Here is a 24648-nt window from a genome sequence, read left to right on the forward strand (position 1 = left end):
GTCAGACAAGGGTCCGATGCCACTCAACCCCCTCTGAGCCGACAAGGGAGACCCGACGACAGGATCCCTCCAAGGAAGGTCTCAAGGAGGAAATCTGAGTCGAAGACGACGGAGCCGACAGGGGAGGTATTGGCTCCGGCGCCGAACTCTGAAGGAGAGTTGGAGGAGTAATTTCAGGGGGGTGAGGGATAGCAGTCTGCTGAGACGGGCTATGGAGCATCTGGGCCAGTGCCTGTGACTTCAGCAGTCTACTTACCACCCTCTCCAAGTCATGGTCTAACAGCCTGGAAGACCTTGAAGATCGGCTCCGATGGCTCCGCTCCGAAAGCAGAGGAGATCCTGGAGCAGAGTGAATCGACTCCAGGGATGGGGACCGAGATCTCTTCCTGCAAGGAGCCATCGGAGCCGAAGACCCTTCGGTTCCAGATGGAGCAGACAGCTTATCGGCACCAATCTTGGTCAAAGATACGTCGGCTCTGGCTGGAGCCGACATCGATGCAAGTGTATCTGAGCCAGCCGGCACCGATACCACCACCTCAGAGATAGAAAGATCGGCTCCAGTCAGAGCCACCGCCGAAGGCTTAGGAGTCACAGCCGGGGCTTTAGGTGGCTTAGAGGGCTTTCCCGACCCAGTCTTGGTTGGAGAGCCCTCTGGCTTCAACAAGCCACGTAGGATTAGTTTATTCCTACGTTCCTGCAGGACTCTCTGGCTGAAGGAGTGACAAATAGCACAGGAGTCCTGCAGGTGTAGAGGCCCCAGGCAGTACACATAAGTGTGACAGTCTGTCAGAGACATCTTCTGACAGCACGAGTCACACTTCTTGAAGCCTGAGACCTTTACTTCTTTGGACATGGTATGCCCAACACAAAAAAGCACACACAATCCAATCACACAGTTAGCTAATGAAAGGGGGAAAACTGATTAACACACCCACACTTCCTGACAGAAAAATAATGGAAGGGAGGCTTAAGGCCTGAAGGGAGGAAAAAAACTATCCCTAATACAAAGGAGAAAGGGAATATAGGGCTAAGACAGATAGGTACTAGCTAACACTGACTCAGAGAAATAAGAAAATTGGAATTTTTTTGACTGACTTTAGTACAAAAAATACTAAAACTCTACCTGAGCTGGTAAAAAGAGACCTCTTCGCGAAGCGGCAAATGAGATCTGGGTAGTCACGCCTTGCATCATGGGATATAGGGTTGCCTCGAGCTGGTAAAATTAGCTCTCGAGCTTAGCAAGTGCAGAGTCGGAGCAGAGGATCGGCTCCGAACCCATCCAGCAAGAATGAAGGTGAGTTTGACAATTTATATATTTTTTATCTTGCCATGATTTACTACACTTCCCAAAGCTGCCTTCCACAAAATAAGTACTCATGCCTAATTTTATTTTGTTTTTACACTTGTCTGCCCTCATGGGGGCAGGCATGGTGATTGCTTTGCAAAGCTAAATCTGTCCCATAATGCAGACTGAGGACAAATAGCCCTACCATTTGTTGTCAGACTAGACTTCCATTCACTTAGAATGGAACTCCTGAAAAAAACTGCTAAGTTTGAGGGTCTGCAGCTCATGTGTCTGACTGGTATGCGATGAATTTTACAAATGTTGTTCCTACTGATGTACTGCACATTCACTGAAAGAAACTTGCAAAAGTGTCAACAAATTACTGAGATAGACTTTTCACAGGGAGCAGCTTTACAAGTTTCAGTTCCTGGACAGGTTACTCCTCCCATCTCCCCTTCAGTGGGCTAGTCTCATTTCCAGCTTTGCCAGATTCAACTATTTAGTTAGCTTTGCATGACAATAGACAAAAAATAGCCTGGTGTGCCACTAAAACTGTTCCCTTGTATGTCTCCACTTCTGAATAGCATTTCCCAAGAATAAAAAAAAAGCAAACTCATCAGTCCAGAGTTTAGGCTAGCCTATCCATTTTTTAAAATGTGCACAGTAAAATATTCAACTTGTAATACATTTTGGCTGCTGACATGGTTATCTTTGCATAGTTATTCTCTTATAGTATAACCTGAACTTATGGTATTTAATGATAAATTTTACAACAGTTCTCAGTTTCTTAACAATGACCTCCCAAGCCTCTGATGTGACCCAATACTTTCTTACTATTGCTTTATGTAGTTTGTCTTAGTTGTATACTTGTAGTGTGCTTCTCATCCTCTCAGCAACAGACTCCTGGAGAAGCATATACTTGTATTGAAAGAGTACCAGCAGCTGTAGCAGTGATACCACACTCCAAAACAATGCACCCAAACATAGTACTGATAAACACCAGGGAATGTATATGTCTGAAACAAGCAGTGATGAAATTGCTAGGGACTTCACTGAGCAAAATTTTACTCTTAATCTCTCCATTTCATAATGTATAACATTCACACCACACTTAAAGGCACATATCCACCTTCCACAAACACAAAAACCCAAACCTACACAACTGCTACGGTTTCTCCCTTCAGTTATTGCAAGCCAAGAATAACACTTTTTAATAAAGATATCTACCAGACAAGTCTGCATAGCACACTTGGTCTACCTGCATCATCGCAGCTCGGGTCCCCCCTGCAACTGCAACATTGCCAGATAAAACTGCTACGGTCTGGTTTCTCCCTACAGTTACTGCAAACAAAGAACACTTTTTAATAAGGATACCTTACCAGACCAGTCTGAATAGGTGAGTGGATATTTACAGTTCTTGTTATTAGCAGATGTGGTCCTTAACAGTTATGTTTTAAACATTGACTGGTTATTTATATTTCCTTGACAGCACATTTGTTACTTTTACTAGTTATTTTTTAAACATTGTTTTGGCTGGCATGCACACCTGCAAGGCCCCCCACCCGGCAACTATAGCTTTGTCTATTGCCACTGGGTGGCATAACTTAATATACTTGCTGCATCTTGTACCAAATAGATCTGCTTCAACACTGAATACTTGTGAAGTAAGGCAAGAACCATTTACTTGGTGTATTTTGTCCCCAGATAGATTTACCTTCCTTTGTATTACTTGCACACCAAGGCCTTAAAGTAGTGTTTCTGCAACAACTGCTTACACTCCTAATTTCCTGCTTCAACCTCTTCCTTGCTTACACTTTCATTACAGCTCCAAGGCTTCCACTTCTTATGCTGATGACTTTTCTTTGCAGTCTTCTGTGAAGGGGCGGGCCAGATCTCTACCTGCTTTTTCTGGTTATACCGTCCCCCATTTTGTATCTCCCTCCTCTAACTCCCACCTCCCCCCTGCACATTAACTAGACTATTAGTGGGTCTCCTTGAGCGGCACCCTTTTGAAAGTTATCTTTTGGCCTGCTTGTGGTGAGGAACCTTCCCAGACCTTTTTCAGTGTGATTGCATCAGTGTAAGGAAATTAAACTAGTACAATACAGGCAAACAGACATTTGGTGTAAACAGAAACAAGTGGAACGATACATCTGGTGTACAAAGAAAAGAAACAAGTAAACCCATTGATATAATTAGAGTTGGTGTTAGCCTTGCTGTGCTCGGGCTTACTCCGCTCCCCTCCCCGCTTCCTATTCCCACCAGCCCCCACTAGTGCTACATTTCAACTGAACTTAGCCACGCCCATCATTCTAACCACCAATCACTGAATCTGCCCCACCTCTGTAACCATTTCCTTCTCTTCCACTATTCCACATCCTGTAAAGCAGTCTTCCATCCAACTACATTACAATCACAAACACCTCTCATCATCCACCACTTCCACCCCATCCCAAGCAGATCTCTCATGACCAAACCCAACCAAACCATGCCCAAACTACCCAAACCCACATACATATACCTCTTACTATTGCTCCTAGGTGTATCCACACTCCCACTGCAAACTTCTATCACCAACCACCAAAAACAACTTAATTTTATCCATACAACAAGAAAAACTACTGCCACTGACATTACAACACACCCTTTTACTCAACTAGTCCCACATCACTACCAAACCTTCTTTACTCACCACTATGCACACAAATCACAGCCATCACACTACCAGTCTCAAACTATAAAGAACTTTAAGACCCTAAACAAACTATTCAAACTCTATTTTTACCTTGGAACCTAACTCATTAGCTGCGGTGATATACACCCAAACCCAGGCCCAGAAAATCTAGGAGCCCCAACCCTCAACCTGAATGATACCCTACTCAGAGAAATCCACGCTCCTCATTTTAAATTTAAATGTTAAGTATACTAAACAAAGTCAACGACCTTTATGCACTACTCTTCCTTTTATCAACCTGAGATAGTCATACTAACAGAGACTTTGCTTAAACCAGGCAACTACAACAATGAAATCACTCCACCAGGTTACAGTACAATTTGTAGTGAGAATAGGTAAAATGGGGGGGTGTTGCTGTAGTGTATATATCTCACTTCATCCTTGAGAAAGTAGACAACAACCCTAGACCTCAAAGTTGAACTCACTAACAAAACTAAAACTTAATGATAATAAACGCATCAACATCACAGGGTGCTACATCCCTCCAGGAAACTATCCCCATTACAGAAACTCCTAGAATGGATATTTAACTCCCTCCCCCAGGAAAGCATAGTATTAGGAGACCTTAATACTGACTGGCAAAACTGTTCCAGTCATAAGCCACTCTCCCCTATTAACCTACATGGCCTAACCCAACTCATCACTTCCCCCACAAGAACAGACAACAGAACCAATCAATCTACTCTAGATTGGATACTCTTATCCCACCCATCACTGATATTCCTAGCAGGGTGTCTACCAGACATCAAGTAGTTACCAAGCCACATAATTACTCAGATCAAAATCACAACTTGACCCAAATATCTACACGCCTAATTATAAACAAAAAAATCTTAAACTGCTTCAACTTTATAAGCAACCTAAAAATGTGCAACTGGACCCCCCTAAAAACCTACCTCTTGATGAAACTACTATATTTCAATATTACCTTCTTAAACACGCTTAATCATCACGACCCCTCCAGAACAAAAATTAAAACTAAATATGCCCCCTGTTTAGCCCCAGACAAAATCCCTCCTCAAAAAAAGAAAAGGCCTGGACAACTACCTAAACAGTAAATCCCAATTGAACAAATATATGAACTAAATAAAGCCAAAAAACTCACCAAAACCGAAAACATCTTGCTACCAAAAATTACAGGATAAGCACAGGAACAACCCAAAAAGTCTAGACAGCAACTAACTATTCTACAACCAGGTAAAACTAACCCAACCCCAAAAATAGATAACCAAGAAGACATCCCCACACAATTTAATACTTTTCAGAAACCATCCAGACCCTTGCAAACAACCAACCCTATGACGACATCCCCATCACTGCAAATCCACCCCACACACCCAACTAATTGCCTCAAGTTCAGCTTCCACCCAGAACCAACCAAATCCATTGAAAAACTACTCCGCAAGCTCAAATCAACGTCTCTAGCTACAGGTAAATTACCCGCTGAATACCTCCACCTGGCTGCAGAAGCCATATCAAATAGGTTCATAGGTAGGTACTAGGCTATCTGCCCGAGGGCATTTATAAGCCTAGCCAGAGGCTGTTGGCTTTCGCCACCCCATTGATTAACTGAGCCTCTGTCAAGCAAAGCCAATTAAGTGATCCCAGGGGTGTACTTTGTTACCCATCCACTCGTCAAGGTTTCTCTTGAGTGTTAGGGAGGGGCGCTGCCTAATGTAGTTAGAAATTTTGTTCCAAAGCATGGGGAGTCTGACAGGAATCTATCCCTACAGCATGTTCTAGTTATTGTTGTGGCGAGGTTTAGCTCACTAGAGCACGTGGCTTGCAGTGACTTGGATTTCTTTAGGTGGAGCATGTTCATCAATTCTGAGTTGGACATGGCTTTGCAAGTCAGGCAGAGCTCACCTCTGAGTAAGCGATATGCCACTGAGTACAGCCGGAGTTTTTTCAGTCGGGCTGCATAGGACATATGTTGGAGGCCAGTAATCCTCTTAGTGAAGTACTTTTGTGGTCTTTGCAGCTTAGAAGTGTCGTGAGGTACATCCTAAATGGGGCATTGTACTCTATGATGGGTCTGACGAGTGACAAGTAGAGGGGCACTACAACCTTTATTTCTAGATGCGAACCCCTTAGTAATTAGATGGGCCACAGATGGATTTCCTAAACTACTTTGGCTATATGCTTGTCAAAGGAGAGATTACTATCTACCTGGGTCCCCAGATCATTTATTACCTCTTCTGTATTAAAGGGGCTGCCGCCTATGTGGTAATTCGTGGGTGTTTTATTTTTCCCCAAACGAGATGACGATGCATTTTTTGGCATTTAGCTTTGGGCCATGACTAACACCAGGTGCGTCTGTCTCAGTAAAGCCTTTTTGGAGGATGTCCGTGTCAGCTGGAGAGTCAATTATGGCTCCCAGTTTGCAGTCATTGGTGAACTTGGTTGTGTTTGCCTGTGCTTCTGAAAAATATATGCCGAACAGTAGGGGTCCCAGAACTTAGCCTTGCAGGACACCACTTGTGACTGGTTTAGAGTCAGACCTGCAGCCCGCTATTCTTACCGTGCGAGTTCTGTCTAAGCCAATTGGCAACCCATCTTGTGACATAGGAGTTTATGTTCAGGCTGGTGAGTTTTTCAATAATACCAGAGTGAGGAATGGTGTCGAATGCCTTAGCGAGATCAAGGTAGGCTGTGTGAACCACCTTTCTCTCTTCTATGGACTTGGTAACAGTCTCGAAGTCAACCAGGTTTAGTAGGCATGATCTACCCTTAAAGCCAAACTGGGTCAGGTCAAGTGTTTGGAGGTTCCCAATGTCTTTGTTAGAGTTCCAAGATGATGCACTCCATAGCCTTGCAGACCAAGCTAGTCAGGCTTATGGGGAGAGGGTCAGTTGTGCCCCTCCTTGTGGAGCAGAATAACTACTGCTGTGCGCCATTCTATGGGCACATAGCCTGTGGAGAGGCTGAGGTTGAACAGCATGTTTAGGTGGGGGGTTAGATCGTTCTGTAGTTCGTGCAAGATGCAACCTGGGACACCATCTGGCCCCACTGATGCAGTCTCTTAGGCTTTTGAAAGGGCTGTTTTCACCTGCGCTTCTGTGATTTCCGGGACACTAAACTTTTCCGGTACTGTTGTGGGCCCTTTTGAAGGTCCTGTCTCCATCCTAATTAACAGGTCCATCTCCAAAATGTATAGTGCCCAAGCTATGGAAAATATCACAAATCATCCCTTTACATAAAGGGGGAATGTCCCTGGAACTCTAACTATCGCCCTTACAGCCATACTACCCCCCTTTATCTAAAATTTTAGAGAGGGTAAGACAAGCAACTAATGAAATATCTCCTAGAAAATAATCTAAAAGCAACACAACATGGCTTTAGACCCTTCCATAGCACCTCAACCACACTAACAGAATTCACCAACATTGTATATACTCTCAGAAACAATGGACTCCTTGTATCTGCCACCTTCCTTGACTTGTCAAAAGCATTCAATATGGTTAACCACAATAAACTCCTTTCACTAGCAACTCTACACCTTACCACCCCTGCCATCTCCTGGTTCAAAAACTACCTAGAGGGAAGGAAACAAGCTGTTGTGGGAAAAACAACTCTCCCCTCCTTACCGGTCTCACTAGGACTACCCCAAGGCTCCATCCTGGGGCCACTTTTTACCCTCTTCACCAATCAGCTCCCAAACAGTATTCCTAAAGCCTCAATAGTGCAATATGCAGATATCACCATATGTGCAGCCAAATCAATGGACATCCTTCACTCCCTAATTCAAGAATGCTTTTCCCTAGCAGAAAAGTACAGTTTTGTACCTACCATAAATGTAGATGTTCGAAGATCCACATTGCTGCAGTCCTAACACTTGGGTAGTCCGCTGTCCCTCGGTCGGCCCGAATATCAGAGTATAAGGCTGACGTCGGTCAAGGCGCATTTGACTGACATCAGAACGTCAGGGTACAAATGCGCATGACCGACGTCATATCCTCAGTCTTTTCTTGCCCCAGATGTCAGAAGACCCTAAAAAGAAAGGTCCAAACCCAAAAACAACAACTAAACAACCAACCAGCCTAATACCAAAAATATGTACAATACACACAATATATATACAATATACACAATATACCTCAGGTGGATAACTCAACCCACACAACCACCTCAAACTACAGAGGGGAACGAGGGAGGGTAAATTGGACTGCAGCAATGTGGATCTTCGAACATCTACATTTATGGTAGGTACAAAACTGCACTATGTTCTTCATCTCACATTGCTGCAGTCCTAACACTTGGGTAGAATCCCAAAGCAGAGGTAAGGGAGGATGGCTAAATTATATAGAAGCAGGAGCTGCCAAAATGCCCTGCAACACAGCAGTGGCAAAACCAGCCCTGGATCTAGAGTACAGTGGAAGGTGGTAATGCCTAGAAAAGGTATGCACTGAACTCCAAATGGCTGCCTCCAAAATATCCTTAGTTGCCATCCCCCTCAAAAAAGCTGTTGAAGTGGCAGTAGCCCTAGTGGAATGAGGCCTAATCCCAGCTGGAATCTCTTTGCCATGATGGGAATAACAGAAAGCAATGCAAAATCCAATACACTTAGAAATAGTTTGTTTTGACACGGGCTTGCCCTGAGAGCACAAAGCAAAAGAAACCAATAACTGCTGAGATTGTCTGAACCCTTTAGTTCTGTCCAAATAATATCGCAACTGCCTGTGTACATCTAAAGTGTGCAAAATCTTTTCCCCTTTATTTTGGGGATTTGCATAAAAGGTAGGCAAATGAATAGTTTGGTTTAAAGCCACACTAGAAACCACTTTAGGCATAAAGGAAGGATTAGTGCGTAAAGATACCCTGTCCTTATGAAAATTAAGAAAGGCTCAACTGCCATAAGGGCCTGCAATTCAGAAACCCTTCTTGCAGAGGTAATGGCCAACAAAAAAGCAGTTTTCCATGACAAATATTTCAACTCAGCAGTAGCTGCAGGCTCAAAAGGTTGTAGAGTGAGTTTCTCCAACACAAAATTGAGATCCCAAGCAGGAGTAGGAGCTCTTCGTGGGGTCTTATATTCTTTGCCCCTCTAAGAAATTGCTTGAACAAAGGATGAGAAAACAATGGTGGGTCACAGTCATAGTGAGCTGAAATTGCTGCAGCATGAATCTTAATAGAAGAGAAGGACAAACCTTTGTCCAATAACTCAGTAAGATATTGAAGAGCCACACTTAAATCAGGCTCAGAAACATCCAAATCCTTAGCTGCACTCCAAAACAAAAATCTCTTCCATTTATCTGCGTACACTTTCCTTGTACTAGGCCTTCTAGCTTCCAAAATCACATTCAAAACTTGTTGCGGAAGTTGAGACCCTCTATGGTTTAAAACAGAATATGCCAGGCTGTTAGGTGAAGAGAGTGAAGTTTGACATTGAGCAGATGGCTGTCCTCCTGGGACAACAGATGTGGAATCAAAGGCAAAGGCCATGGAGGCTTCCGTACTAGACTTCTCAGTAATGGGTACCAATGCTGTCGAGGCCAATCTGGAGCTATCAAAATCATCCTTGGCTTGTCCTGTCTGACCTTCAGAAGTACCTTTGGGAAGAGAGGCAGAGGTGGAAAGGCATACACATGAAGATTTTTCAAACCGAAAGAAAGAGCATCCACTTTCCAAGCTGTGGGATGAAACCTCTTCGTGCAGAACTTTGGCAGCTGGTGGTTTAGTGGAGAAGCGAACAGATCTATGTCTGGAGTTCCCCAGGACACTGTCAATTTCTGAAATACATGAAGATCCAGTTTCCACTCGTGGGGATCCATGATTTGTCTGCTTAACACATCTGCTAAGGAGTTCTGTGCTCCCGGCAGAAACCTTGCCTGAAGACTTAGTTGTAAACTGAGAGCAGTCTCCCACAAAATCATTGCTTGCCTGCATAGAGGATAAGAATGTGTTCCCCCTTGCTTGTTGATGTACCACATGACAGTTGTGTTGTCTGTTAAAATCAACACCTGCCCTGGAAGAAGTAAATCCTTGAAAGCTATTAATGCAAACTGGACTGCTAACATCTCCTTCAAATTGATATGTAGATGCAGTAGTCTGACAGGCCACTTGTCTTGTATCCACTTTCCGTTTAGATGAGCTCCCCAAGCTTTGTCTGAGGCATCTGTTGTTAGAATCTGACTCGCCTCTGGCCGGGTCACAGAGAGTCCCTTGTTTAGGTGACATTCCTGAGCCCACCACAAAAATTCCTTTTGAATGCAAGGTATTATTTGAATGACAGTGTCCAGATCCTGGCAGTGCTGTGTCCACACACTTTTGAGATACCATTGCAACTTCCTCATATGCAGTTTGGCATTGGGAAGCACCAGAATACAAGATGCCATGAACCCTAAGGCTTGAAGGACTGTCCTTGCAGTCAGCCCGGACTGAAGAGAAAGATGATGGAAGTAAAGGGAAAGATTCTTTTGTTTGTCCGGGGTTAGAAAGGCCATCTGGGATGCTGTATTCAGTCTTACACCCAGAAAGCACATGTCTTGAGAGGGTACTAGACTGGACTTTATTTCATTCACAGAATACCCCAGGCATCTTAGCACTGCTATCACATATTCCAAATGACGAAGAAGCTCTTCCTTTCCTTGAGCCAGAATCAGGCAATCGTCCAAATAAGGATAGATTTGTATTCCTTTTAGCCTGAAGAAAGCTATCACTGGAGCCAGAACTTTAAGTAAATACTCTGGCAGTAGATAAGCCAAAGGGCAATGCAGAGAACTGATAGTGAGAAGTCCCAGTCCAAAACGCAGATATTTCCTGCAACTTAGTCTGATAGGAACATGAAGGTAAGCCTCCTTGAGATCCAAAGTTACCATCCAGTGATCCTTGCCCAGCAGAGGTAAAAGTTGTTGTAACGTCAACATTTTGAATTTGGGAATGTCCAGATAAGTGTTGAGGATAGACAAATCCAAAATTGGTCTCCACGTGTTCCCCTTTTTGGTACAAGGAACAGGCGAGAATAAAATCCTAGGCCCCTTTCTGGCATAGGAACCGGCTGTATGGCCCCTATTTGGAGTAACAGAGAAATTTGCTTGTGAGCCTCTATTCTTTGTTGAGGAGGAATGTCTGGCATGCCTTTGAAAGGAGGCAAGGTATGGAAATAAAACCTGTAACCGTGATGTATGATATCCAACACCCATCTGTCTTGGGTAATCAAACTCCAATTTTCTTTGAAAAGTGCCAACCTTCCTCCCAAAGGTGCTGCCAGGCGAGAAGGTTCTGGCAGCTGAAAAGGTAGGTCATTGGGTCTGTTTACGAAAGGACTGACCCCTGCCCTCACCCGAACACTGTGCAGGAGAACCTCCAGTTCTAGGGCTGAAAGAGCCCTGACCTATGCCCCTGCCACGACTAGATCTACCCCTAGACTGGGAATCATAAGAAGGATACGTCCACCCCTTAGTAGGCCAATTTCTACTAAACTTTGGAGGCTGAACCTGCAAAAAATCTTTAACAGTCTGCATAGACTTAGCCTTGTCTTCCATTTTCTTTAAAACTGCCTCAACAGGAGAACCAAACAAGACATCAGATTGCAAAGGGGCATCCAAAATCCTAGTTTTAACATGGTCAGATAAATTTTGATCCCTCAGCCAGGCATGCCTGCGAAGAACTGACCCAGTGGCAGCCACCCTAGAGGAGGCCTGTACAGCATCAAAACCACATTGCAAAGAATGCTTACCCACCTGTTCAGAAACATGCACTAAATCCTGTAACTCTTTACAATCAATACCTTCCGCCAGAGCATCAACCTTAGATTTCAACTGTGAAAGGAGATAATTTTGATATTTTAACATGTGAAACTGGCAATTCAAAGCTCTCATGGCTAGAGTGGAAGAAGTATAAACTTTCTTTCCCCATCTATCCAAGGCCCTGGCCTCTTTATCTGCAGGAACCGGATTCTTGACAACAGAAGCCTTAACACCCTTAGGCCCCTGGCTAACAGTTTCTGGGTCTGCCCTAGGACTCCTAAAAAGATACTTATGAGCTTCAGGCACCCTGTAATACCTATCTGGTTTAACAGGAGCAGGAGGCAAAGAATCAGGATTAAGAGAAGCCTCTGCAAACACATCTTCCACCACATTCAAAACAGGAGGTATAGCCAAAGGCCTATGCTGGGGTAAAAACAAAAATTCCCTAAGCCTTTTCCTGGAGTCAGAGAAGTCCTGACCTTCCCATTTAAAGTGCTATCTCATGGAGTGAAGGGTCTCTGAAAAATAAAAATCCTCAGGAGGAGAAGCAGAAGGAGTAGTATCATCAACATCAGAATCAGAATAATGAGAATACTCCTGTAAGTCTTCAGCCGAAGACTCAGACACATCCGAAGCCTGCTCATAATCCCCCAACACTGGCTCCATCCTAGGCCTCTTATCAGGAGGGGGCATAGAGCCTCTAATTAAAGTAATTAAATCTTCTGCCATTTTAAGCATGTGCTTCTTGGGCACAGAACCTGAAGAACTAGGAGTGACACCCACAGTAGCTAAACTAGACCTGCCTCTAGGAGAAGCCTTGGAAGCAGAAAGAGGGCCTAGACACCTTAGGAAGGGAGGGGAGTAAAGTAATCTGAGAAGCCCCTATAGCCTGACCTGCCTCCTGGGAGGCCACATCCTGTAAAATCAAAGTTTCTCCCTGGGACTCCAGAGAGGCCTCCGTCGGAACCACCGGTTCCCCTGACTCTAAAGAACTGGCGTCCGGTTCGACGACTCCTCTAACCTAGGTTTAACTGCCTTGTCCTTGCGCTTCTTTGAGGAAGCCGGCCGAACATCCGACGGCATATTGTAATTGCACCGCTTCCCAAAGACCAACCTGGCACAATCCAATCTTCGCTTTATAGTGCTTATTAAACCTAGCACAAAAGCGACACCCAACAACGTCGTGCTCAGGTCCCAAACAAGGTATACACAAATTATTGTAGTCCCTATGCGGAATCTGTTTCCCACAAGAAATACAGTTATTCACTTTTTCTGACATCCGGTAAACCACTGAGGCAAGAAAAACCAAAATATTCCCAACGGGTACTTAACCAACTCAGACTTCGGTCTGAAACTCAATTCGAAAATTTCAGAACGCCGAACGGCACTTGCAACACTGCTTCTGCATCGGACCATGCGGCAAAAAAGACTGAGGATATGACGTCGGTCATGCGCATTTGTACCCTGACGTTCTGATGTCAGTCAAATGCGCCTTGACCGACGTCAGCCTTATACTCTGATATTCGGGCCGATGGAGGGACAGCGGACTACCCAAGTGTTAGGACTGCAGCAATGTGAGATGAAGAACATCTTGGATTACAAACCAAAGGCTCATTCTGAACCCAAGTAAAACAAAGCTAGTACTCTTTAGCTCTGAGCCATACCTCCCACTGATTCTTTCTTCATCTCCTCCTTTAACAAAGGGGCAATCACCCCCACAAATCATACCAAACTATTAGGGGTTGAAATAGATAATCTTAGATTTTTATCTACATATTTCTATAATCATAAAAAAAGTGCATACAAAACTTGGCCTACTGTATCGCAATAAAAATTTCCTCACTGACCAATTCAAAACTACAATAGCGAGGACTCACCTACTATCTACCCTACTTTATGCCTCCCCCATGCTTACAAATCTCCACAAATCTGACCTAAACAAACCTGATAGCCAAATTTGCTACAACCTCTCCCATCAGAACACATCACTGTGAATGCCTAAAAAACCTCAATTGGTTAGAACTACCACTACTACTTAAACTCAATCAACTATCACTAGCCCACAAAGTAATGCATAACTCTGAAAACACCCCAGCCCTACAAAATCTTTTGCAACCCTATACAACCGCCAGGCCCTTGAGGTCTAGCACACAAAACCTCCTCAAAGTAAGCAAATATAACAATGAAGCTGGTAAGTCTGTCTACAGCCACCGTATAGCAAAAACCTGGAACTCCCTTCCCGCCCACATAACTGACAAATCCCCATCACAGTTCAAGAAACTTGTTAAAACTCACTTAGAATAATCAATTGTGCTCCTGTATCCCCCTGGCTGTATTAGAACACTTCACCTAACTTAAGTAACTCTGCTAAGACAACCATAGTACTATACCAACTTAGGACTGTTGATCTACTGCTCATCCCATCTCTCCAGGAGTTAGTGAAAACTACCCAATCAATGCTGAGCTCTCCATAAGCAACTAAAACCAGGAGAAGACATTGTAAATCAATTTGGTATCCTTCTCAACTAAAACCAGGCAAAGACATAGTGAATCAATTTATCCTTCTCAACTATAGCAAGCATCATCTGCTCTGAGCCTTATTCTAAGTCTCTCTGCCTTTACTCTGATAGTAAATCTATCATAGGAATCCTAAACTCAGGAATATCTTCTAAAATTTATTATATTAATGAGAACGAATGTATCCCATCTGTTAGTTAATATGCATGTCAAACTCTCTTCTATGGAAATTGCATGTCAAAAGTCTGTCCTTAAAACTATGTTCTGTAAAAAAAAAAATTATCTTGGAGCTTTTCTCCCCAGGCCTCCACTGAAAATGGGCTTGTAATCCAGTTGGACTCTCCCAGTCAACAAATGTAAAACATACCAGTCAAATTTAAGGCTTTTCCTCACCTCTCTGCAAAACACTGCTGTAATGGCTTTGGCACACAAATGAAAATGATTGATGGGTGTTGGTTCAAGACTCCGATCCATATCTCTCAACAGTACAGATTTTTGCAGAAAGTCCAGATTTTTTGCCGGTTTTTCATAAAATTGCAGTTTTCTGTCAAATCACTGGCAAATCATTAAACACGGAAGTCAGAAAATTGACAGGCATTTGATTTTCAGACTTCATATCCTTAAGAAAATTCACTAATGCAGAACGGGTTTATCAACTTTCTAAGTTTGATAGTGCAATAGTTATAAATTGTCCCAATTTATGGGCCTTTGCACCTATTATTTATGGCCTTGTCCAGATTTCTTGTTCTATGATGTTGAGAGGTATGCAGCCATCCCTTCCTATTGAACCAGTCCATTGCACTTGCACAAGTGTCCCCCTCAGCAGGGCAGCACGCAGGTATCAGTGCAGATTTGCTTTATAGTTCATTTATACCACACACACAATGATACACGGTTAATGTGGACAAATCTGTTTGTTCAAAGTCAAACATTTCTCCAAACCCAATTTTATGACACCTGCTACCAATCCACTTGAGTTTGCAGCTGTAAATCTTGTCCATGTTATTTCTTTTTACTTTGTTTCATTTCTCTTACTTGTAATGTTACTTTGACTAATTTTTTCTCCTGCTTCCCATATCTACCCTAATTATTACTTCTAACAAATACTTTTTCTCACTTTCTTCTCTTCCCCTCCTCCTCTTTATCCACTTTGAACGTTTCCACTGACATTTAAGTAAATAATGAACTGTCACCCTTGTCATCGTATTTTAATGCTACATAATATTGTATTTAGTCTAATAGGCTCATACGTAGGTACTAGGCTATCAGCTCAAGGGCCTAAGTAAGCATAGCCAACAAGGTTCCCTGGCTTATGCCACCCAAGAAAGTTATTTTCCTGTGCCACTGTCAAGTACAGCCACAGAAGTGATTCCTGGGGCATATTTCCCATCCACTCAAAGATTTTTCTTGAAGACTGCTAATGATGAAATTTACTTGACAGATGGGTAGCATGTTCCAGAGTATGGGACGTCTCTGGGACAGGAATCTATCCTTCCAGCATGTCCTGTTTACTGTGGTGACAAGGTTTAGGTCCCTACAGCAAGTATCTCGGAGGCACTGGGATTTCTTTAGGTGTAGCATGTCCAACAGCTCTGGGTTTGACATAGCTTTATATGTTAGGCAGAAATCACGTCGGAGTAGGCAATATGCTACAGAGTAAAGCTGGAGTTTTGAGATGGTCAGTGTAGGGCATTTGTTTGAGGCCATTTATCCTCTTTGCGAGGTACTTGTGTCCTTTCCAGCTGCTACAGATGTCTTGTGAGGTACATTCCAAAAGGGGCTTTGTACTCTATAATGGGTCTAATGAATGTCGAGTAGAGGGGGACAATCTCTTTCCTGGATGAGAACCCTTTTCTAATGAGGTTTGCCACATAGGACTTCCGGACTACTGTGGTGATCTGATTTATCAAAGGAGACTACTGTCCACCTGGGTCCCAAGGTCTCATCACACATTTGGTGTTAGACTGCTGCCTATGTGGTAGTTCATGGGTACAGAGTTTTTACCAAAGGGGATGACAATGCACTTTTTGGCATTGAGCTTGAGGCCATGGCTCTGACACCAGGCATCTGTCTCAATGAGGCCCTTCTGTAGGATGTCCACATAATTTGGGGATTCTACTATGGCTCCTAGTTTGTAGTCATCTGCGTACATCATTAGCTAGAGGCCTTCTGTGTTAGCCTATACTTCAGAGATGTAGATACCAAACAGTAGAGGTCCCAGAACTGAACCTTGTGGTACTCCACGTGTCACTGGTTGGAAGTCAGATTTGGAGTCAGCAACTTTTACAATGTGGGTTCTGTCAGAGAGCCAGTTGGCAGCCCATCTTGTGAGTTAAGGACTTTATACCTAGTTTAGTGAGTTCAGCTATAATTCCAGAATGGGGGATGGTGTCAAAACCCTTGGCGAGGTCAAGATAGGATGTGTGAACCCACCTTACTCATCTACGGCTTTGGTGACTGCCTCAAAAAAATCGATTAGGTTCAGGAGGCATGATCCGCATTTCACAAACCTGAACTGGGCGGGGTCCAGACTTTGGAGGTTACCAATGTCTTTGTTTATGAGTTCCATGATGATACGTTCCATGGCCTTGCAGACCAGGCTAGTCAGGCTAATAGGGCGATAGTTCCCAGGATCAGTGTTGGCTCCCCCTTTGTGGAGTGGGATCACTGTTGCTGTACGCCATTCAGTGGGCACAAAGCCTGATATGAGGCTATGATTGAACATGGTGCTTAGGTGGGGAGCCAGTTTGTTCTGAAGTTCATGTAAAACGCAGCCTGGAATGTTGTCCAGTCCCATGGATGCTGTGTTTTTGGCTTTAGACAGTGCAACTTTTACCTGTGTAGTGGTGATTACAGGGACTCTGCATTCTTCCTGTACAGATATGGGCTCTTTAGAGGGTGGGGGGTGGGGGGAGGGTAAAGTTAGCACTAAACCTATCTGCCAGGATGTTGGCAATATCAGTTGGTTCTGGAATTTACATGCCGTTGTGCTGTAACTCAGAGTAGGTCTGGGTGTTGCCAATGAGATTCTTGACATAGCTATAGAATGCTTTGTGGTGGTCCTTGGAATCAGTGGCGATTTTGTTTTCGTGGCTAGCTTTGGAGGCTCTTATAAAGGACCTCAGCTTCTTACGGAGGCTGACCAGGGAGCTCTACCACTCATGGGAATTTACTCTCTTTTGCAACAGTTTCTTCCTTCTGTTGTACAGTTTATGGCAGGGGACCACCAGATTGGCTTCCTTTTTTTTTTGGAGGATAGCTTTTTGGTTCTGTTTAGGATAGCACGATTCATGCCCTCCTTTAAGTGCTTGTAGAGTGCATATGTGTAGGATTCTGCAGTCATAACTATTGTCCATCTCCATAGGTGTCATGAAGTTTGCCACTTCTGTCTTAAGCATGAAGATGGCATTGGAGAATTTTTTTTTACTGTGGTTTCCTTAATGACGGGTGAGGGATGTGGATATCTAGGGTGATTAGCTTATCGTCGGATCTGACCAACGAGTTGACTTCAGGTGTGGAACACCGGTCACTCATGTTGGCAATTACTAGGTCTAGGATATTGTTGCCCTTGGTGGGGGTGTGGATAAGTTGATCCAGGGCATTGGAATTTATGAATTCCAGGAAGCATTAAGCGAAGGAGTTGGTACATGAGTAGTTTTCCCAGTTAATGGTGAGGTAGCTGAAATCGCCCATTAGGGTGTTTGGCTGAACCCTAATATTTTCCAGTATATCAAGAAAAGAGGAGTGGTCATCCTGGGGCATGGTGGGGGATCTGTAGCAAGCTACAATTTGGATTGTGGTTTTGCCCAGAGTTAATTGGACGTGAAAAACCTCTTACGCATTATGCTGAGCAACTGGCCTGGAGGTTTGGATATCCTTAATGAATATGGACACCTCCGCCTTAAGTGTTCCGTTCCAGGTTACGTGGCCGAAAAGTGTGGTACGAGTTACAGCCTGGTAGTGCAGGGGTGCTCTCTGGAGCCGTGAATCAGGTCTCAGTCACTGCACAAATATCGCTGTTCTCCATTTTAAGGAATGCCTCGAATGTATTTTGAGATTTAGACTTCTAGCATTGAGTAGCATTACCCTCCGTTTTTGCTCGTCTGTTCCTGTTACGGTGGTGAAGGTCATTTGAACCTAGTCTAAAAAAGGCACTAAAGGGGCAGCAAGAGCCTTAGCCAGTATCCAGAATCCCATGGGCGACAGGTGCAGGCCATCTTTGGCAAAGCATTGTGGGGTCTGTCGACCGTGTCGTCCCAGGCAGACAGATACTGTATCCCCTTAGAATGACACCAGAAGCTTAGCCAATTGTTGAAGTCAATCATTTTGTCCTTGTACTTCAGTATCATTCTGGGTGATGTTAGAATGCTACTCAGGGCTAGAGTCATACCTGCCTGGGCTACAAGATCGGAGAGCTCTTCATGTCTTTTCATGTAGTCCAGGGAGGTACGTCTCAATCATTCACACCAACATAGACAATGACAGTGTCATATTTGTACTTGCTGTGGAGTGACCTGTGTGTGGGTTATGTGGCAGATCCTGGCACCAGACAGGCAGCTGACAGTAATCTTCTCCTTGTTTAGCCTGGAGAGTGGGACATCACTGACTGACTATATGTTTGCCCATAATATCTGATGTGAGTGGGATTTTCATGACAGCATCAAGGAAACATGTTCCTTCCTTCTGTGTTTTTTTTCTTAAGTTTTGGATTTTTCTTGGCATATTGATTTTCTTAGTATATTTTATTTTTTATTTATTTTCCATTTGTTTACCAGGTTATTCCAACTGGACACAAGGTGACAGTTTTTAGCCGAGGCTTGGGTAGAAAAGCTCCAGATACAAAGCAAACAATTATAAAAAATAAAAATTAATTGTACAAACATAGCTATTTTGCACAAAGAACATAGAAAATATAAATGGAGCACAATCAGAGTTGTACAATTGATGCAGCATACAGCGGTTAAAATATTGAGAAACAATTAAGATATTATACAACAAATACAGAATTGCTTGAACATAAATTCAGAAAACTTTCCATTGACTGACAGGGTCAAACAAGAAATCATAACTATATTGATATGATTTATTTTGCATTTATCTTGTTTTAATGATGGCATATGTGTATTACTGTGCGTCATATCTGCACAAATATTTGAATTAATCTGTGTATTTACAGTATATTGACAAAGTACTAGGTCATATCAGAGCCTTGGGAGGTCATTAAGAAATTGAGAACTGTTGTAAACCTTGGCATTTAATACCATAAGTTCAAGTTATGCTATAAGAGAATAACTATGTAAAGATAACCATGTCAGCAGCTAGAATGCATTATAAACTGAATGTTTTACTGTGCACATTAAGAAATGGATAGATTGGCTCAAACTCTGGACTGATGTGTGTGCTTTGTTTTTTTTTATTCCTGGGGAAATGCTATTCAGAAGTGAAGACACACATAAGGGAACAGTTTTAGTGGCACACCAGGCTGTGATTTTTTTGATGTCTATTGTCATGCAAAGCTGACAAAATAGTTGAATCTACCCAAGCTGGAAATGTGAGACTGTAGCCCACTGAAGGAGGGGAGATGGGAGGAGTAACTTGGCCAGGAATTGAAACTTGCAAAACTGCTACTTGTGAAGTCTTTTTTATCTCAGTAATTTGTTGACACTTTTACAAGTTTCTTTCAGAGAATGTGTAGTACGTCAATAGGAACATTTGTGAAACTCAGCACATACCAGTCAATGACACATGAGCTGCAAACTCTCAAACTTAGAATGGACCACCTGAAAAAAATGCCAAGTGAAGTCTAGTCTGACAACAAAGGGTAGGGCTATTTGTTCTTACACTCTATGCATTGAGACAGATTTAGCTTTCCAAAGGTATCACAATGTCTGCCCCCATGAGGGCAGACGAGTAAATAAAAAATAAAAATAGGAATGAGTACTTATTTTGATGCTGGCAGCTTTAGGAGGTGCAGTAAATCATGGCAAGAAGATATGTTTTTTCATTGTTTGCCCGTAGTTGTCCTTTAATTAGGCTGAAACTATCCCCAAAAATTCTGGCCATTCAAACTTGAATCCTGGTCAAACCATTACACCTTCACTTAACAATTTAAACCCCAACATTAGCATAGCAACCTAATTTAACACATTCCATTAACTCTATTCTGGCCTTAGTTAACAATTATGACAAAGACCCTCCCTATCATCCCCTTAACAGCTGACCACATACCCACAACCTTCTCATTTCAGCCTGTCCCAACTTCCTGTATCAAACAACTCCTCCTCCAACTTAAACCCACTAGACTCACAAGAGATAAACTTCCAAGTGAATATCTTCGACTAGCTTCAGACTATCTCCTACCCTCTATCTGTATACTAATGCATCACTCAATCACTGAACATTATGTACTAAACCCTGGAAAATTTCCCATAATATCCTTACACAAAGGTGGTCAAAATCCACTGAGTTATCCAATTATAGACCAATCACCATATAGTTCCCCTCCTAGCAAAACACTAGAAAAATATATACACAACTATTGTCCCAACTCACAGAACCTAATGTCGAATTCCCAACAGTTTTAGACCTAAACACAGTACCACCACAGCCCTCAAGTTTCACAAAGTCACCATAAAATTAGTAATCAGTTTCTTCCATTTTCTTAGATATGTCAAAAACATTCAACATTATCACATCAAAAACTACTACTTTACTTGGAATCTATCAAGCTCTCTCTAGATTCCGTTACCTGGTTCCACAGCTACTTAACCAACTCAATGATATGGGACAATGAAATATCTCTTTTACCCATCAGCATAGGAGTCCCACAGGGCTCTATTACTTCTCAGCCCACTACTTTTCTCCATCTTTACTAACAATCTTAGCTCCACCACTCCCAATACCACAATTTTACAGTATACAAACAATTCCACCATTCTGTGCAGACCCCTCTACCAGCCTCCTATCCACGACTCCAATCTGCTTTCTCGGGCATATAACTTTCCCTAAAAAAAGACAACTACTTAACCCAAATAAGACCAAGCTTATGATATTTTTCAAAAACTCCCACATCTCTCAATACACATACTCTGATCCAATGGAACTAATTAAACCAGTTGATAGCACTAAAAGTTATTGTATCACAATAGATTCTGGTCTGAAATGATAAATACTGCCCTCAGTATTAAAAAAGTACATATTAAATTTGGATGTCTATATAGATCCAGAATATCTCAACTTCAACTAGACAAGCACTTGCCAGAACACACTTCCTCTCCACAATACTAAATACCTCACCCATTTCTTCAAATCTGAAGACTAACCTAGCTAAACTTGAAACATGCTACCACAATCAGTTTGCTGCCAGCCTACATAAAAGAATCCACTATACTGCCCTGAAACAACTACACTAGCTTGAACTGACAAACTAGCTATTGCCCACAGCATCCTATACAAATATAATGCCCACCCCGCTGTAATAGTTCTAGTACATCCTTACAATACTCGCTCCCTCCACTCATCTAATAAACTATTACAAGTTATGAAAGCCAATAACTCGTTTGAAACCTTTTCATGTCAAGTAGCAAAAATGTGGAACCGCACTCAAGTCTAATATCTCTTCCACCCTAAATTCTAACTCCTTAAAGAGGATCTAGCTAGCAACTGGCTCTATTCCTGTATTACACCTGGATAACTTCTCTCTCCATTTTGCTCGGTTCCACTATATCTTACCTTTACTCTGTCCAAACCAGATTCCTGTATGTATATATGCACACGGATTTATATATAGCATGGTTTGATTTCATTTTTGTACAATTTTTACTACTACTCTGTTAAAGTTTATTTAATTTGCTCCTTCTGTTTATCTTTTTGCCCCCCCCCCCCCCCGCCGGGTCTCTGCTGAAAAGGAGCCACTGGCCCAGACTAACCAGACAAACAAATGTAAAATAAATGAAAATATTTCAGACTATAAAACTTGCACTCAGTCCACATTACTCAGCCAGAGAGTTCGGAAATTCTTAGGGACCTACTGTCATTTGGTTAACTGGGTGGCAAATTAGACAAGGAGAAAAAAAAACTTACACCTTTAAGATGCACTGTGCAGAATACACAACTTTCATGCCAGAAGTACACTGAAATCAGCGAGTGAGAGAGAAAGTGAGGTGTAAAAGCCTTGTGTCTGTAGTAAATCACATGAAAAGGTTTGCTTTTAAAAATTCTAGCCAGGAGAACACACAAGGTGGGTAAAACACAAAATGTTCAGTTTTCTCTTGCATGAATTAAGAGGGGAATTTGCCACTGAGAATTATCATATTACACTGCCTTTCAGGTTAAATAGAAAAACAAATTTCCATAACACGAAAAAAATCAGTGATGTCATCAGAAAATACAGCTATAACCTTGCAGGTAAAATCGGTCCTCTAACATTTTGTTTTTGAACTCACCAAGTTCAGCTTTCCAATCTTAACAAGTTCTTCACCATCAATAGTCATTTCTTTCATATGAATTGTAACAGAGAACACAGAGTGAGAACGACTGAAAAACAAAGACAAAAAATTATTACTTCTGGTTATTAAAATCTAGAGAAACAAAATTTCATACTCGCCAAAAAATGCAATTTGCTTATGACAAGCTGCAGGCTGGGACAGGAAATTAAATTGCAGAGTGTAAATAAACCAACCTTTTACTTTAACTTACAGAAACAGTAGCAACTCCGATCATGGAATCTTCCTACAGATTCTATTTCCCCAAAAATGTTAACGGATAAGACACAGGACAGCCTAAGAGCTTAAAAATATGAACAAGGTGTCAAGTGTACCTAGCATGGTAACTTCCTTTTAAAACTAAGCAGTGCTTGTACTACAAAATTAAACAAAAAAGGGTTAGTAAAAAGGCCAATTAACATCACACCCAACTAAAACAAGTGTCCATTTCAGCGGACCTTTAAAGATTACTTGGAACATTCTCCAATATTCCACAAGGTCTGCACACTTATGAATTCTTTGTTTCTAGATGCTGTGCGCACTCACTTCCATTAGGCATCCATCATGATTTCATATAACAGACTAGGAGGGACAGAAACCAGCCACAATGCTAACTTTATCCACACTGAGCCTAGCCATTACTGATGGAAAAAGTCACCACACAGGCTTTTAGGAAACTCAATGCACAACTACAAGAACATAGAGACCATCCAAACACAAAAGGATGGCGGCAGGGTAACAGACCATAAATGACATAAGTATTCCTCTCAAATCATCTGATATGCTATGCAGCCAGGCCACAACTAACTTAGAATGGAATTCTGCAAATTGTTGGAATAAATCTGCAAACATGAAAGCAAAGGTCAAAGCAAGATCCAAAAGGTGAGAAGCATAGAATCAGCCTATAGTCCCTGGAGGAGTAAAATGGCAACCAACTAGCAGTATTTTTAAATAGTAGCATTTATAAACAAGTTCGTAGGCCCCATTTTAAGCCTCTCTGCGCTTGAAATTGCCTTTCCCATTTGATTATAGCTTGGCCTTACCTACCCCATGTTCAATGATACATTAGACCATGTGAATAGCTGAGATCATACCACAGAAAATTTGAGGGAAACCATACATGGGATAAATCTAGGAGCTGCATTTGTTCATTAGTAGAACAAGGGCCAATCCTCTGGTAATTTTTCTGTTTTCCATCCATAGATCTAAGTTGCACTTGAAAATGGACAGGGATGAACTGTGTGGATGGGGAGTCTGTTCCACAGCAGTGGCATTCTCAGAGATGTACCTGCCCCTTCAAACCATGATTTAACAGAAGAGGTTTAGATCCTTAGACAAAAGATTTCTGATTCCATTTGACTTCCTGACTTATTTAAATTTGAGGACTGGGAAAGTCCACTGAGCCATAAAGAGCCAATTTTCAGTGGAGACCTAGGGAGAAAAGCTTCAAATATTGCAAGTTACATATTACATGTTACAAAAGAACAAAGATTTGTACAGAATTACACATTTGCAGAAGTATAATACATTATGTAACAAGCTTTTAGTGGGCTAGCATTTAAACAGAAGGTTACTAGCCCTTTTGGAGGTTGAGTAAAATGAACATTTGCAGAAAAAGACATTTTAACAAATACGCTCTTTTGTAAGTAAACATTAAACAAGTAGCTACTAGCCCTTTGCAGGTTAGGTAGAGCATTTTGCCTGGAGTACGTACCAGAAAATTAGATTATGGAAAGTATAGTTCAATAGATAGCAGAAAGAAAACCAGAACCTGGTAGGGCGAGATTGTTTTAGGTTGAGATGAAGCAATAGAATTGGTAAAAGGTAATGATTTCAGTGCAAGGTAGAAATGGGGTGGAGAGGGGTTTATGTTGGTGTGACATGGACATTCCCATTTGGTTGACAGATGAGAGATCGGAAAATTGAAATTGGCATGGTTTT

The 24648-nt window shown here is 42.3% G+C and overlaps 1 protein-coding gene across 1 annotated transcript in view; it reads right to left on the reverse strand.

Moving 5' to 3' along the window:
- Positions 1-24648, reverse strand: part of KIF11 (kinesin family member 11) — a 1847788-nt gene that overhangs the window by 1188584 nt on the left and 634556 nt on the right. Inside the window, exon 8 of the mRNA XM_044055639.1 lies at positions 22669-22759. Coding sequence (XP_043911574.1) covers positions 22669-22759 — 91 coding nt within the window. The remainder of the gene's footprint in view (positions 1-22668; positions 22760-24648) is intronic.

Source organism: Protopterus annectens, chromosome 14.part0 (assembly GCF_019279795.1).
Source record: "Protopterus annectens isolate FY-2018-M chromosome 14.part0, PAN1.0, whole genome shotgun sequence".
NCBI lineage: Eukaryota > Metazoa > Chordata > Ceratodontiformes > Protopteridae > Protopterus > Protopterus annectens.